The sequence below is a fragment of the Rattus rattus genome, chromosome 3 (genome assembly GCF_011064425.1).
Source record: "Rattus rattus isolate New Zealand chromosome 3, Rrattus_CSIRO_v1, whole genome shotgun sequence".
Classification (NCBI taxonomy): Eukaryota; Metazoa; Chordata; class Mammalia; order Rodentia; family Muridae; genus Rattus; species Rattus rattus.
Genome location: NC_046156.1, coordinates 157,478,597 through 157,492,178, shown reverse-complemented (window position 1 = coordinate 157,492,178; position 13,582 = coordinate 157,478,597). Strand labels below are relative to the sequence as shown.

At 36.6% G+C, this 13,582-nt stretch overlaps 1 protein-coding gene across 1 annotated transcript; it reads right to left on the bottom strand.

Moving 5' to 3' along the window:
• Nucleotides 1-2,287: 2,287 nt before the first annotated feature.
• Nucleotides 2,288-12,764, bottom strand: Ca1 (carbonic anhydrase 1). The gene is made up of 7 exons (XM_032898704.1): nt 12,637-12,764; nt 12,020-12,217; nt 9,607-9,725; nt 6,979-7,074; nt 6,358-6,420; nt 3,473-3,628; nt 2,288-2,729 (listed from the first exon to the last, which is right to left on the bottom strand). The coding sequence occupies exons 1-7, from the start codon at nt 12,671-12,673 to the stop codon at nt 2,613-2,615; spliced, it is 786 nt and encodes a 261-aa protein (XP_032754595.1). The 5' UTR covers nt 12,674-12,764; the 3' UTR covers nt 2,288-2,612.
• Between the last annotated feature and the right edge of the window lie 818 nt (nt 12,765-13,582).

The window sequence follows — 13,582 nt, the reverse complement described above, 5'->3', positions numbered from 1 at the left end:
TCTCTCTGCCTTCCGAGGGCTGGGATCATGACTGGTCATTACATCTGTCATGGGGATCCAGACTCTAGTCTTCATATTCATACCACACTGAGTCATGTCCTTAGCCCTCGAAATTTTTATTGTATATTGAAAGGTGAATTCTTGTCATTTTAGGCAATTAGATCTAGCTATTCTCTTGGTATACTTCTCATCTCAGGAGAAGAGACCCAATAGATCATCTAGATCAACAGTTTTTAACTGCTGGGTTGAGGATCAAATGACTGTATCATAGGGGCCACCTAAGACCATAAGAAAACACAGATACTTACACTGCTAATGCAGCATTAGGAAAGTTGAGAATCACTGATCTAGATTCTTCCATTGTGGTGAAGGAACAGTTGTTATATGGCTGACTTTATCCTGAAAGGCAAGGTGATCTGAAGCTCACATTCTGGTAGAAGTACATGGTAGGTCATACAAAAGAGAAAACTGAAGTTCCAATAAACCATTTTTTCAAGGTCTTTCTGAGTAGCCCAGAGAATTTGGCAAACAGGTTAGCTGCCAAATATTTTAAAATAACAGATGTGTCCTGTATGATGTTTAATATTCCACCCAAAGTCATCAAGCAAAGAGGGCACAGAAGAAAAAGTCAGTGAAATCCTCAGATAATCCAAGGACTCCTCTGTGTCTGTCAATGGCTGCTATGTCAGCTTCTTTAAAGAAGCATGGGGAAACCCCATGGAGGAGCAAAGAGTCTTTCTTTTCTTTTCTTTTTTTAAAATTAAATATATTTCTTTACTTACATTTCAAATGTTATTCCCTTTCCCGGTCTCCTGTCCATAAGCTCCCATCCCTCCTCCCCCCATCCATCCCCCTACTGCCCTCCCATATTCCCCTGCACTGGGGGTCCAACCTTGGCAGGACCAAGGGCTTTCCCTTCCACTGGTGCCCCAACAAGGCTATTCTCTGTTACGTATGCAGTTGGAGCCCTGGGTCAGTGCATGTATAGTCTTTCAGTAGTGGTTTAGTCCTTGGAAGCTCTGGTTGGTTGGCATTGTTCTTATGGGGTTGCAAGCTCCTTCAACTCTTTCAATCAGAAGGAGTCTTTCTATGGGTACTCAGCTTAGGGGGAGCAGATCGGTGTCCTTAGTATGTCTCCTGTCACATTTTTATCCTTCCTATCATAAATCCTGGACTCGATTTTCACCTTAAACAAACAAATCACAAATTATGGAATCAAGTAGTTTCTAGGTCCTTCCTATGAGACTTATTGTAAAATAGCTTATTTTCTAGAAAATAGTTAAAAAAAAACTGAGAATCCTTTAAACATGTATTTCTCAGAATAAAGTAATGCTCCTATATCTTCAGCTCTCAGGATAATGGCTTTAGAATCAAAATGGAATTATTGGGATGTGCAATTGGCATTATTTTGACTGTAAAGTACTTGCCACACAAGCATGAGGACTTGAATGCAGACCTTCAGCACCCATATGAGAATTGGATATAGCAATCTTTTTTTCAGTTAATATTCAACATTGAGGAGACAGAGACAGGAGGACCCTGGTCAGCCAGTCTAGTTAACTGATTAAGCCCCAGGTTCAATAAAGACCAGACTCAATAAAATACAGAAGAAAATGAGCAATACAGCTGGTATTGGCCTCTGACCTACAAATGCACCCCCCCCCACACACACCATGCATACACAAGCAATCTGCAGTAGCCAGATAGTCCCCAAGATGTTCTTGTCACCACCCCTGAGTACTGGTTTACAATCATGCCACCATGATTGTACTTTTCACGTGTGTCTTTGTACTTGTGTTGCAAGTGCTTTACGACTGATCTATCTTCCCAGCCTCTGTTTTAAAAGAGAGATAATCCTTACAAGCCTGTCTCTTATAATGGTGGCAGAAAAACATTGGCATTGCTAATGTTTGTGGAGAAAGTGGAAATAGTGTTCTGAAACATCATCTTGCTTATGAAAAGTCACTATTTATTTATTTATTTATTTATTTATTTATTTATTTATTTATTTCCTACTTATTTAATTTTGTAATTAAAGAACGCACAGATGAAGGCAATGTGGGACTATAAGCACTAAATCCAGAGGCCATCTTAACTCAAATAGATGTGTTAGTGTTTCGTTTGAGACAAAAGACTCAAGTCATTTAAGATTGTACTTGTGTGGCAAGTGCTTTACTGACTGATCTATCTTCCCAGCCTCTGTTTTAAAAGAGAGACAATCCTTACAAGCCTGTCACTTATAATGGAGGAACCTAATGGTTTTAATAAAATGCACAGTAGACAAGTAGAAGAGATAAAGTCAATTTATTGATCCATTTAAAATGAAGAGAGAAGAAATAGAAAAAAATCACTTAGTTGCAATTATGGAACATTCCTCAAAAAACCAGGTGGCTTTAAGCACAAACACATGCTTAAAGATTATAGTAAGCAAGCTTATGGACTATTTGCATTAAGCGTCAGGAATTAAAATGAATGCTTTTTAGTTCTATGGATTAATTTGCAGGTATACTGTCTTAGTACTGAAATAATTCTGTTTCTTAAAAGTGATTGCTTTACTGGGTGCTGCTGCAGGGAGGCCAGGTCCTAACTGAGGACTCACTCTTTGCTAGGACTCAAAATGAGGCTCTGACTGTTCTGCCCTTCAGGGGCTGGGGTGGACGGTGGTTGCTCAGAACTGGAACCGCAGGCTCTCCCTCGGCACTTGACAGGAGTCCACGGAGCTGTGCCAGCTGTGGGGGTAACACATTAAAAAGGTGAAAAGATGTTAAAGTCCCAGAAAACACTTTGTTTCCAAGTTAATGCATTGTTGCTTAGAAAACCATTGAGGACAGAGGGCAGGAGTCTGTACTCATTTTCCTGTCTTTGCATCAGATCTTTTGTCTAAATGAGGGATACTTGGCTCTGTCAGAACACCAGCTTTCTCTTTGTTAGCTGAGGAGCCTGTGCAAGTGGCCTGTCAGCTCAGTTTTCTTAATTCCACAGAGCATCTCCTTCTTGGGTGGTTGTAAATTCACTGTGTTAACCCATGCTGAAGGCCTGTAGTAGTGCTCAGTGCAAAGTGGCTCTGCTTAGCGCACAGCGGTTAACAGCAGGGCCCAGTGTTGTGAGAAACAGCAGGAAAGGAGCGGTTCCACCAACTAGAAACAGTAACCATGACGGTACTCTGTTAGATATTTAGAAACCTTAGCGGAGAAAACCAAAACAATTTTGTCACTGTGAAGTTGGACAACCCAAGAGATAAGGTGGAAATTCCAAGGAGCGTTCACCGTTTCCGATATTCTCTGCTACCTAACAAGTTTTGGCTTTTCTCATAAAGGACAGCAGGAACTCAAAATCTCATGTTTGTTTTATGCATACAGTAAAAACAGTTATTGCATATACATTATTATTATTATTATTATCATCATCAGTTATTATTATTATCTTTAATTCAGAGAGTCTTCTTAAGAAACAAATCTGATTCAATTGATACCTGCTCTGGGCTTAGACTGATGCTATCCTTGCAGATCACCCAGGTCACACTTTCATGAAGAGGAGGATGGGTCAGGGAGCCAAAGTAGGTCCAGTAATCCAGAGATGAAGGAAGGAGACTGGAAGGGTCAAAATTGGTGAATGGGGCTCGTTTTCCCTGGAAACAAAAGCAGTATGTATCATGGTACAGAATTTACATGCCCCTGGATATGTTATCTAGAGATGTTAGCTGCACTAAATTGATTTTTCTACTATACTTGTTTCATGGCTGGTATGTTTATAAATATTAACAATACAAATGACAGAAAAATACTATATGAATGTTTTGGATATCAATCTTCCTCTTTATTTGGTGAATGGAAAGTAAAAGCTAAAATGTTTCTGTAATTTGTGTTTATGAAAAAGACACCTAATTTTCAATAGGAAACATTTCAATTTGTTTAGAAATGATACTCTGTCCTGTTCTAGAAGCAAACACTTTCACTGAAAGGCTCTCGGTTATACTGGACTCTTACTTATTCCCATGGTTTTTCCTAATTGCTTTGTTACCTAGAAAATGAAGTTATATTTGTTCACTAATTTGTATATGACCAGTTCTACCCAGCTTTTGTATTTATTTCCTTTTTTTAGTTGATTCTTTTAAATTTCCCAAGTAAATGCACTTAATATATCATCTGCACATAATGATTGTCTTTGCTTTCCTAGTACTTAGCTTACTATTTTGTTCTTGTTGAATGCTTAAAATTCTAATTATAATATTAATTGTGACTGTGGAAGAAACCGTACTATTATTTTTCTTGATTACCATAGGACAGCCTCAGCTGGAGAAGCTGATGATATGAATTTTTCTCTTTAATCCGCTAACACAACACATCCACTGAAAGATGTTCTAACACTACACCGTCTGCATGTTTCTAGAGTAAACTCCACTTCAAAAATGTGAAAGTTATCAATATACTGTTGCAAATGGTTTGCTATAATTAGTTTTCATAGTTCTTTTAGCTGTGTTACTAGAAAAGGCTGTGTTGCAAATTTCTTTTCGCAATCTTCACTCGGTTTATGTACCAGGTTTCATTAACTGATGAGTTTTCTGTCTGTCCCCTCATCTGGACAAATTCTTAGTTGATACTGCATAATTGCTCCTTCCTCCTTTTGTTTTTTGTAATTTATTAGTATTTTGCATGTTTACCTGTGTGTGGTTTTGCTTGCCTGTGTGTATATGTACACATTCAGACATGAATGCAGGCATATGTGCAGGTATGTGAGTATGCATATAAAGACCTGAGGTTGGTGGCTGGATTCTTTGATTGTTGTTAATAGTGGTTTAGATGCAGGGTCTATTGCTTGAATCCAGAGCTGTCACCTAAGATTGATATATCTAGGAAGCTGGCTCTAGCAATTCTCTTTCTTCCAAGCTCTGGGATTATGGGTGAGACACCATGAACATCTGGCATGTTACTTGTACTTGCATGGAAAAAAGTCTTTATCTGTGTCCGCAGCCCCACTTGATGGTTTCTCTGAGACTGAATTTTAAACTTTCTTAGAAATTGGACTGGGCAGGGAGTTTTGTTTAATAGATATGTTTTTACTGTCTTTTCAGTTTATTCTTAGAGTTTTGAGCTATTTAGTTTTTCTTTTGGGTCACTTTATAATATTTTTTATGATTGTCACTCATTTTGTCTGACTTCTCAAATTTACTGTTGTACTTTTATAAGTAGTTTGAACTTCAAAAATTTTCTTCCACATCTATACAATATTTTCTAAGCATTGAATATAATTTTCCCTCTTATTAATTAATTAATTAACTAATTAATTAATTATATACCCATCTGGGCATATGTACGTGCATGTATATGTGGAGGTCAGAGGTCAAACTACAGGAGTTAGTTTTTCTTGCTCCTGTGTGAGTTCTAATGGCTCAAGCAATCACCATTACTTGCTGAACCATTTCTCCTACCCCTCTGTTAACATTTTGTATTTGTGCCAGTTTTTCTTTACCAAAGCTGCTTAAATAATTCTCTTTTGCTGATTATTCCATAGAATAAAATTTCAATTTATTGATAAAATAGTATTTTGTATTTATTTGTCATTTTATTTCTTGTGTTTATTTCTGCATTTATCCTCACTACTTCTTCTACTTTCATTTTTATAAATTTTTGATACTCTGGAATAGAGTTTAAAAATATTTTATATTTACAATATATATAAATATCTATAACCGAAAGTTTATAATTTTATGAACTCAGCACAAAACAGATATATTTCCTATAAAGATATAATAGCTTTCCACATTGTGAAAGAAAATGCCAAATGTCCTTAACCTTTGGTCTCGGATTCAACGTTAAAGCAGTGATGCTAAAGACGGGCATTTAAGAAAATCCATTCTGAATTCTGAGTTTAGTCAGAATCACAGTTCTCAACTAGGTCTCTTCCTGCCCATATGTTTGCATTACTAAAGACATCAACATGTTTTTCTTCACGGAACAGAAGGCTTACACTAGAATGTGCTCGGTCTTTAACAGATCTAAAAAGGACCGAGTAATGTCCTTTGCTGAAAGGAAAAGCACCATATAAACAAAGCAAAGCCAACTGCTGCCAGTGCAAGCAGCAGTTCCATGGTACCATGTGGTTGGTGGCGTCTACACTTGTCTTGATGCTTCCTGTTCCCAACAGGCAACTGAATGATTCCTGTGCTTCTGTGTATGTTGTTGTTATTCTCAGAGTTAAATTAGCTGTGTTAGCTTATTTACCTTACTTTTCTTTTTTTTGTTTTTTTTTTTTTTTTTTTTTTTTTTTTTTTTTTTTTTTGGAGCTGGGGACCGAACCCAGGACCTTGCACTTGCCTAGCAAGCGCTCTACCACTGAGCTAAATCCCCAACCCTTTACCTTAGTTTTAACTGAGCCTAGGGCATCCAGTACTTTCTGCAGGTTTGGGTTGGCTGGACCAACCTGGAGAATTAAAGGAAAAAGAAAGCATGAGATAGAGATTGTGATTTATAAACTACTCTTTAGTTAAAATTTAAATTTTCAATTAACATCAATAACTGAAGAGAGGAACATGGGATTTCGTTCTGTTCCTAAAGCAGACATTTTTTTTTTGAGGTACATACCTTTATGGGATCTTGTACTCTGTAATTTTCTCTTCAGGTATAACAAACATAGTAAACTGAAAGCGTGACTACATTTAATGGTGAAGGAGATGAGGAAAGCTATGTAAGACAAACTCTGAATGGATATCAAAACTGTGACTCGAAAGTACATCTTCACTTTTATCTGCTGTTAGTTATACCTAACTCATTTTGATCATAAGCTAAATAAATGTTTGACAAAAGTCACCTCCAAATACTGTAATCCAAAAAGTCATGACACCAGCCAGTCTTATCCAGTCCGATGATGACTTTTATCAGAGCATCTCTTCAATGATAACACAAATTCAAATGATAAATTTCAGGACATTTACCATTTTAAAAATCAAGAGACAGAGGGGTGTATGCACTCATTACTCACCTTCATCAAAACCCCAATGATTGCCAGCCCATCAGCCTTCGAGATGGCTTCAGCAGCACTGGAGTACTTGGCTGAATTCCAGTGAACTAAGTGAAGCTAGAAGAGGGACATGTAAGTAATTGGTTACAAATATTGATGCAAAGGAAAAGATGCACAGGGAGGTACACACAAATGTGTTATATTTGAGGATATGCCTTGGCACAGGTAGATAAAATTCACCTGGACCCTAAGGGTAACTAACTTTAGGATAAAAGGTGAAATCATTTTCTCTTACATGAGATAACTTTGTAAGAAGCTCTTTGCTTACAAACTTGGACATATCCATGTCCTTCCCAGGATCCTTTCAGTCAAATTCTGCTGAAACTCTTGGTGGAATTTTAGGCAGGTACAGTGTGTACCTGAGTGTGTTCCCGATACTGTCTTGATATCTCCAAGGGAGTGTCTGACAGATCCCTGAAGAGTCACATGGCCAGAGAAAGGCTCAGCTTCTCATGCTACATGTGTTATTTTCTCCTCTTAGAAAGGTAACACTACACACCTAAGTGCTTAATCAAAAAGTACCACAGGTATTACAAATCTCATAATTTATACATTTATCAGTCTCCATGCTCAGCAGAATATAACATCTCATTTGTTCATATCTGGGGTTTTTGTATTAGCTACTGACTTCCTGGAATTTCCTCCCTTTGCCTCTTCTGAACTCAAATTCCATGACTCAAATAAATTGATTAACCCATATAAAGTGACTCTCATAACTGAAATCTATTCTTTTCATGCTATTTATCTGATCTCTTATTTCTCTCTACCCCTTTTCTTCCCTTCTTCTTTTCTCCCCCTTCTTTCAAAACCATTTTATTCTTCTACAAAATGTAGATTCTGACTCAGTTACTTTAAAAATAAATATTTAGTATATTATAAAGACTCAATAAATAGTTGATGAATAAAAGACAACAATTAGAGCACTCCTTTTGATAGAGAGCACTCTCCAGCCCTAATTAAAGTGTTGTTTCATTGAAAACTACTCTTTTCACTCGGTGACAATTCTATGTGAGCACCCACACTGCATTGAATCCCATGCTTTCCCCGCTGCAGAAGTGATGATACTGAGCACTTACAATGTAGAAGTTGGCCTAAATGCCTTGTAAGTATTCTCTCAGTAAGTGTACAAGGAGATTAATGCTATAGTACCCAATTCTATAAGTGAGAAGAGTTATATAGCCAATAAGTGGTTTAGCATTGACTCGAGGGAGGAGCCTGCAACTGTCATTCATTACCTGCACTACCTCTTGTACCTTCTGTATCACCCATGTGGGCGTTTGAGCTGAATAGTAAATAACACATTGAACTTTGTGACTAAATATTTCTTGTCATTGGTTTAGATTATGTTTTCATCAACTTAATTGAGTGAATAAAGTCTCTGATTTGGATTCCATGAATACTCACAGGTATCCTTTCTAAAGTATAATATTTTAGGCTTCCATTCCACTTTAGTCCAACTTCAGTTTTGTAAAGGGGAAACTAGGACAGAGTTTTTATTTACTTCTGCAACACTGAAAGGAATTACCTAATCTTAAAAAAATACCACAAAGCAAGTTATATCTGTATTTATTCCCCCAGCGTCTAGTTTTATCACAATAAGCTGCAATATATTTTATAACCTGTTCTGTGAAAAATCTCTCTTGTGTAGTTACTTCCATTGGTACTTCAGATACAAGCATAAATTATTAGTTGAAACATTTTTGATAAAAGAAAAAACAACAAAACTCACAGTGGTATATAATAAGCAGATATTATAATTGTTCATCAGAAAGTCTAGTTAAACAAATTCTGATATTCAAGTTCAAACAAATTAAAATACTAAGCAGTTAATTTTAAAAGACATGGAATGAAATCTTCTGACTTGGAGAATGATGCTATATTGGTAAGTGGTAAAAAAGCAAGCTTCAAAATCATATATTCATTTTATTAAATTAATGCTAACAAAGCCATCTTATCTATATGTAATCATAGTTATGTACACATGTTATGCATTCATATAAATAAGTGAATAGTTTATCATTTTTATCTCCACCAAAGGTGAAACTTTTTAATTTTTCAAAAGATATATACTTATATTACTTACAACATATATATACATACTCTCCCTCTCTCTCCCTCTCTTTCCATATATATATATGTATATATATATGTATATATATTCCTCCATTGCAACCATTAAAGTCTAGCTCTGTGATTAAAATCCAGCACGTTCTGCTATCTGCTATGTTACTCCAGCGTTCTTGTCTGCATATATACATGCTACTGGTAAATTTGGGAAGTTAAGTAAATAGAGCTTGGTGGCATGTCCAGTCAAGTCAGAGTCCTAAAAATGATAGAACAATCTTTGAAGCTGGGAAGATGTCAAAGATTTTCATAAACTCTCCTTTACAAGTTAAGATATTTCTTTCTATAGAAAAATATTCCTCCATTACAATGTATGGTGTGCTGTGTTTGATTTAATGGATTTAGGCATCCATATAAAAACCAGTGTGGTCTCCCCTTTGAAGCATTCTGATAGTAGCTTCTGTAATACCAGAGATGTTCCACAGGCATTCTCATGAACTATATCTCATTATTATATCACACTACCTCTCCAGAATATTTGGTTCCATCCACGGTGTGTTCAGAGCCATGGTCGTTTGAGTTGCCCCAGTGAAAATGGAACTGGGTGAGCCGATAGCTATCAGCAAGAGGGCCACCTTTCAGCACTAGAAGGAAAGAGAGTTACTGTCAAACCTCTGGTTCATCTTTAATATAAACCAAAGCTGCATCGTACTGTGTGAGATGGACGCAAACACAAGTTGGTGCCAAAGTTATGTTTTCATTCTGTTTCCCCACTCCACATCCCTGCTGATGACACTCTTCTATATAGTGTCTTCCTGATTATGGCATAACAATACAGCTCATGGTATATACACAAATCCTAGGAAGGGAACCAAAAAGTTACCTATTTATGTAACCAAAATGACATGTTTCAAACGGAATAAGTTATATGATCAAAGGGCTTTTCTTGGATCTCTATTAATTTACAAGTTTATTCATTCATTAAATTGTACTGTGTGGATAGTAAGTATCAGAGTTTATAGCAATTTCTATTAATTAAATAAATAAACCTCATGGTTTATTATATAATGGTTTATTATACAATTAGTAAAGATATAACAACGTAGCCTGAAAAAAATTTGTTGAGAACCTCTTGGCCAGGGTTGAAGTGATACTGCCTATCATGCAAGGCTACTTTAAAAAATTTTGGTCTGAATGATAGTCCAGCCTGGGGAGCCTGTCCAATCATACGATTGCATATGATAGCAATCCCAGCACTAGATCTAACTTAGTGTTAACGCTCCTAAGGTACCTGACATTTAAAATTAGAAATTTGTAGGAAAGCACTGCAAGAATTGCATTTTATCACTGGAACCCTTAGAGAATAAATGTTTAACAGCTTATTCAATAAATACTGATGGCCATGTGGCAAGGAACATGCCAGGCTCTAGGATATGAGGGGAATCTGTGCATCACCTGTCTCACCATTGCACTCAACTACTCTCACTCTGCTTAGAATATTTGCCCTTTTGGTTTCATGATCATAATGATTTGCTCACTATACTCTTTTGAAGAAATGTTACTTATTCAGATATATGAGCACAAAGATTCTGGAATGGCTGGAATAGGTCAAATGGATTATTAATAAGGGTTAATAAGAATTAAGCTGGGAGCTCTGCAAGGAATCTTCCAAGAAGTCACAACTCCCCCCCCAGATATTACAATTATGAGATGCACAAGTGCATGTGCAAAATAATGGTATGCTGTGGAATTTCTGAAGCCCCTCCTGACTCTTATGCCTACTCTTGGGACTCTTTTCCTCCTATTTGGCTGCCTTGTCCAGCCTTGATATGAGGGCTTTTGCCATGTCTTATTGTATCCAGTTTCATTGTTGTTTCTTAGACACCTGCTCTTTTCTAAAGGGAAATGAAGGGGAAGTAGATCTAGGGGAGAAGGGAGGTGGAGAGGATCTGGGAGGAGTAGAGGGAAGGAAAACTGGTCAGGATGTATTGTATAAGAATATATTTTCACTACATGAGCTTCTTAAATGGATGGAACTAGAAAATATCATCCTGAGTGAGGTAACCCAACCACAAAAGAAGACACATAGTATACACTCACTGATAAGTAGATATTAGTCCAAAAACTTGGAATACCTAAGAATAGATTCATAGATTATATGAAGCTCAAGAAAAAGGATGACCAAAATGTGGATGCTTCATTCCTTCTTAGAAGGGAGAACAAAATACTCACGGGAGGAAAGGCAGGGACAAAGAGTAGATCAGGGACTGAAGAAAAGGTCATCCAGAGACTGTCCCACCTGAGGATCCATCCCATAAGCAGCCACCAAACCCAGTTACTATTGCTGATGCCAAGAAGTCCTTGCTGACAGGAGTCAGATATGGGTGTCTCCTGAGAGGCTCTGCCAGAGCCCTATTGACACAAATGAAGATGACTGCGCCTAACTATTGGATTGAACAAGGGGACCTTCAATGGAGGAGTTAGAGAAAAGACTAAAGGAGCTGAAGGGGTTTGCAGCATTATAGGAAGAACAACAATATTAACCAACCAGACCCCCTAGAGCTCCCAGGGACTAAACCACCAAACAATGAGTATACATGGAGGGATCCATGGTTCCAGCTACCTATGTAGCAGAGGATGACATTGTTAGCATTAACAGGAGGAAAAGCCCTTGGTCCTATAAAGGCTGGTTTCCCCAATGTAGGGTAATGCCAGGGCATTTAGGTTGGAGTGGGTGAGTGGGAGTGGGAACATCTTTATGGAAGCAGGGGGAGGTAGGAGGGGGTATGGGAGAGGGGGGAACGGGATAATATATGAAATGTAAATACATAAAATATCCAAGAAAAATAAAATTAAAGAAAGATTATATTTTCAATAAAAAATAAATTCACTTAGTAGATTCTAAGGAATCACGTATCATAATTGTCTTTGGGCTTACCTGACTGGTTGCTACTGTCATCAAAAACTACATGGAAAGAATGTCCCACGTTAACAATTTCTTTGGCAGTTGCAGGATTGTAGGAGATGCTGACTGGTTTCAGAGAGGAATCGTGTTTGGCTTCGCTGGTTTTAATATCAATAGGAGACTGGTTGTTTCCGTTGGCAATGGGATATAGTTTGCTCCATTGGTCAGGACCTATGAGAACAAACATGTCCATGCAACCACAATTTTACAGCATGCTTCATGTCAAGTATCAGGATTTCAACTAATTGCTGGCTTGTTATATTATGGTTTATTTAGGTTTCTTAAATGGCATTCAACACTTCTAAATGTATCTTTTGTTACTATGTTAATAGATGGTATATTTGGCAATATCAACAATATAGGCCTAATTATGCTCTCTATACAATCATAGTTAGAAATAGTACGTACATACCAAATACATTTTCATGCCCAAAGACCAACTACTAAAAACACATTCAAGAATATTAGAGTGATTAAAAAATGACTCTAGCCATTAACCTGTGACTATACAGTAATGTTAATTGATTAATACATTGTCTATTAGAGAAGAGAATAAACTATTTTGATGTATGTAAAAGAAGCACTCTTACCATTTTTGCTATCATATCCCCAGTCTGCACTTGCCATATTCTCCTATTTAGTTTTTGATTCCTGTAAAGAGAAATGATATTTGGAATAACCAACTGCACTTGTTTCTGCAGCAGAGATCTTAAGTGACACCATGGGTTTTTATAGGAGCTTGTGTTCCTGTAATAGTTCACTGTTTCATCATCTCTGCTTATCAGAAAGTATGCATATAAAATAAAATGGTATTATAAAAATGTCTATTGGGGTAGGTCAGTTCAAATTGTTTTATTTTATTGTAATATAAAAATGAAATATCGAAATCATAGATGATATACTGGTCTTTTTCTCCTATGCTTGCGGAAGACATGAGTGAATATTGACTGAAGCTTATCAAATTTCCTAGAACAAAAGTACTAAACAATGTCAGCAACAATAATTTAATAATGAGATGAATCAGCATGGTTAGGGATTGAACTGAAAGAGTATCATGATGTTAATTTAGACTCAAGAAATAGAACCAGCAATTAATTATCTGTAAGATAATGTTATTCATAATGATAAATTTATAGATGACTTCCAAATGACATGCCAGTGTGAAGTTTTCTTCCAATGTAAACTCTTAGGACAATAATAGCTAGTCAGGTTAGAAATAGTTCTTTTATTTTTGAGAAATAATGAAATTCATAATTGGGGAAGATTATATTAAAATCAAAGTTGAATATGGTGGAATATTTTCCACCTAGAATAAAAATATCCTTTTTGTTATTCTCTGTAATTTATGCAGCACTTCCATATCACTTAATTTTACTGTCACACTTAAAAATCCTTTAAATTAAGAATAATCATTTCATAGCCAAGGCAAGTTGAAGGAATTCATCACAACTAGCAAGACATCAACAGATTGTGATCAAGAGTAACCAGTACTCTTTGCCTCCATTGCCATACTGCAGCACGAATACATTGTGAACT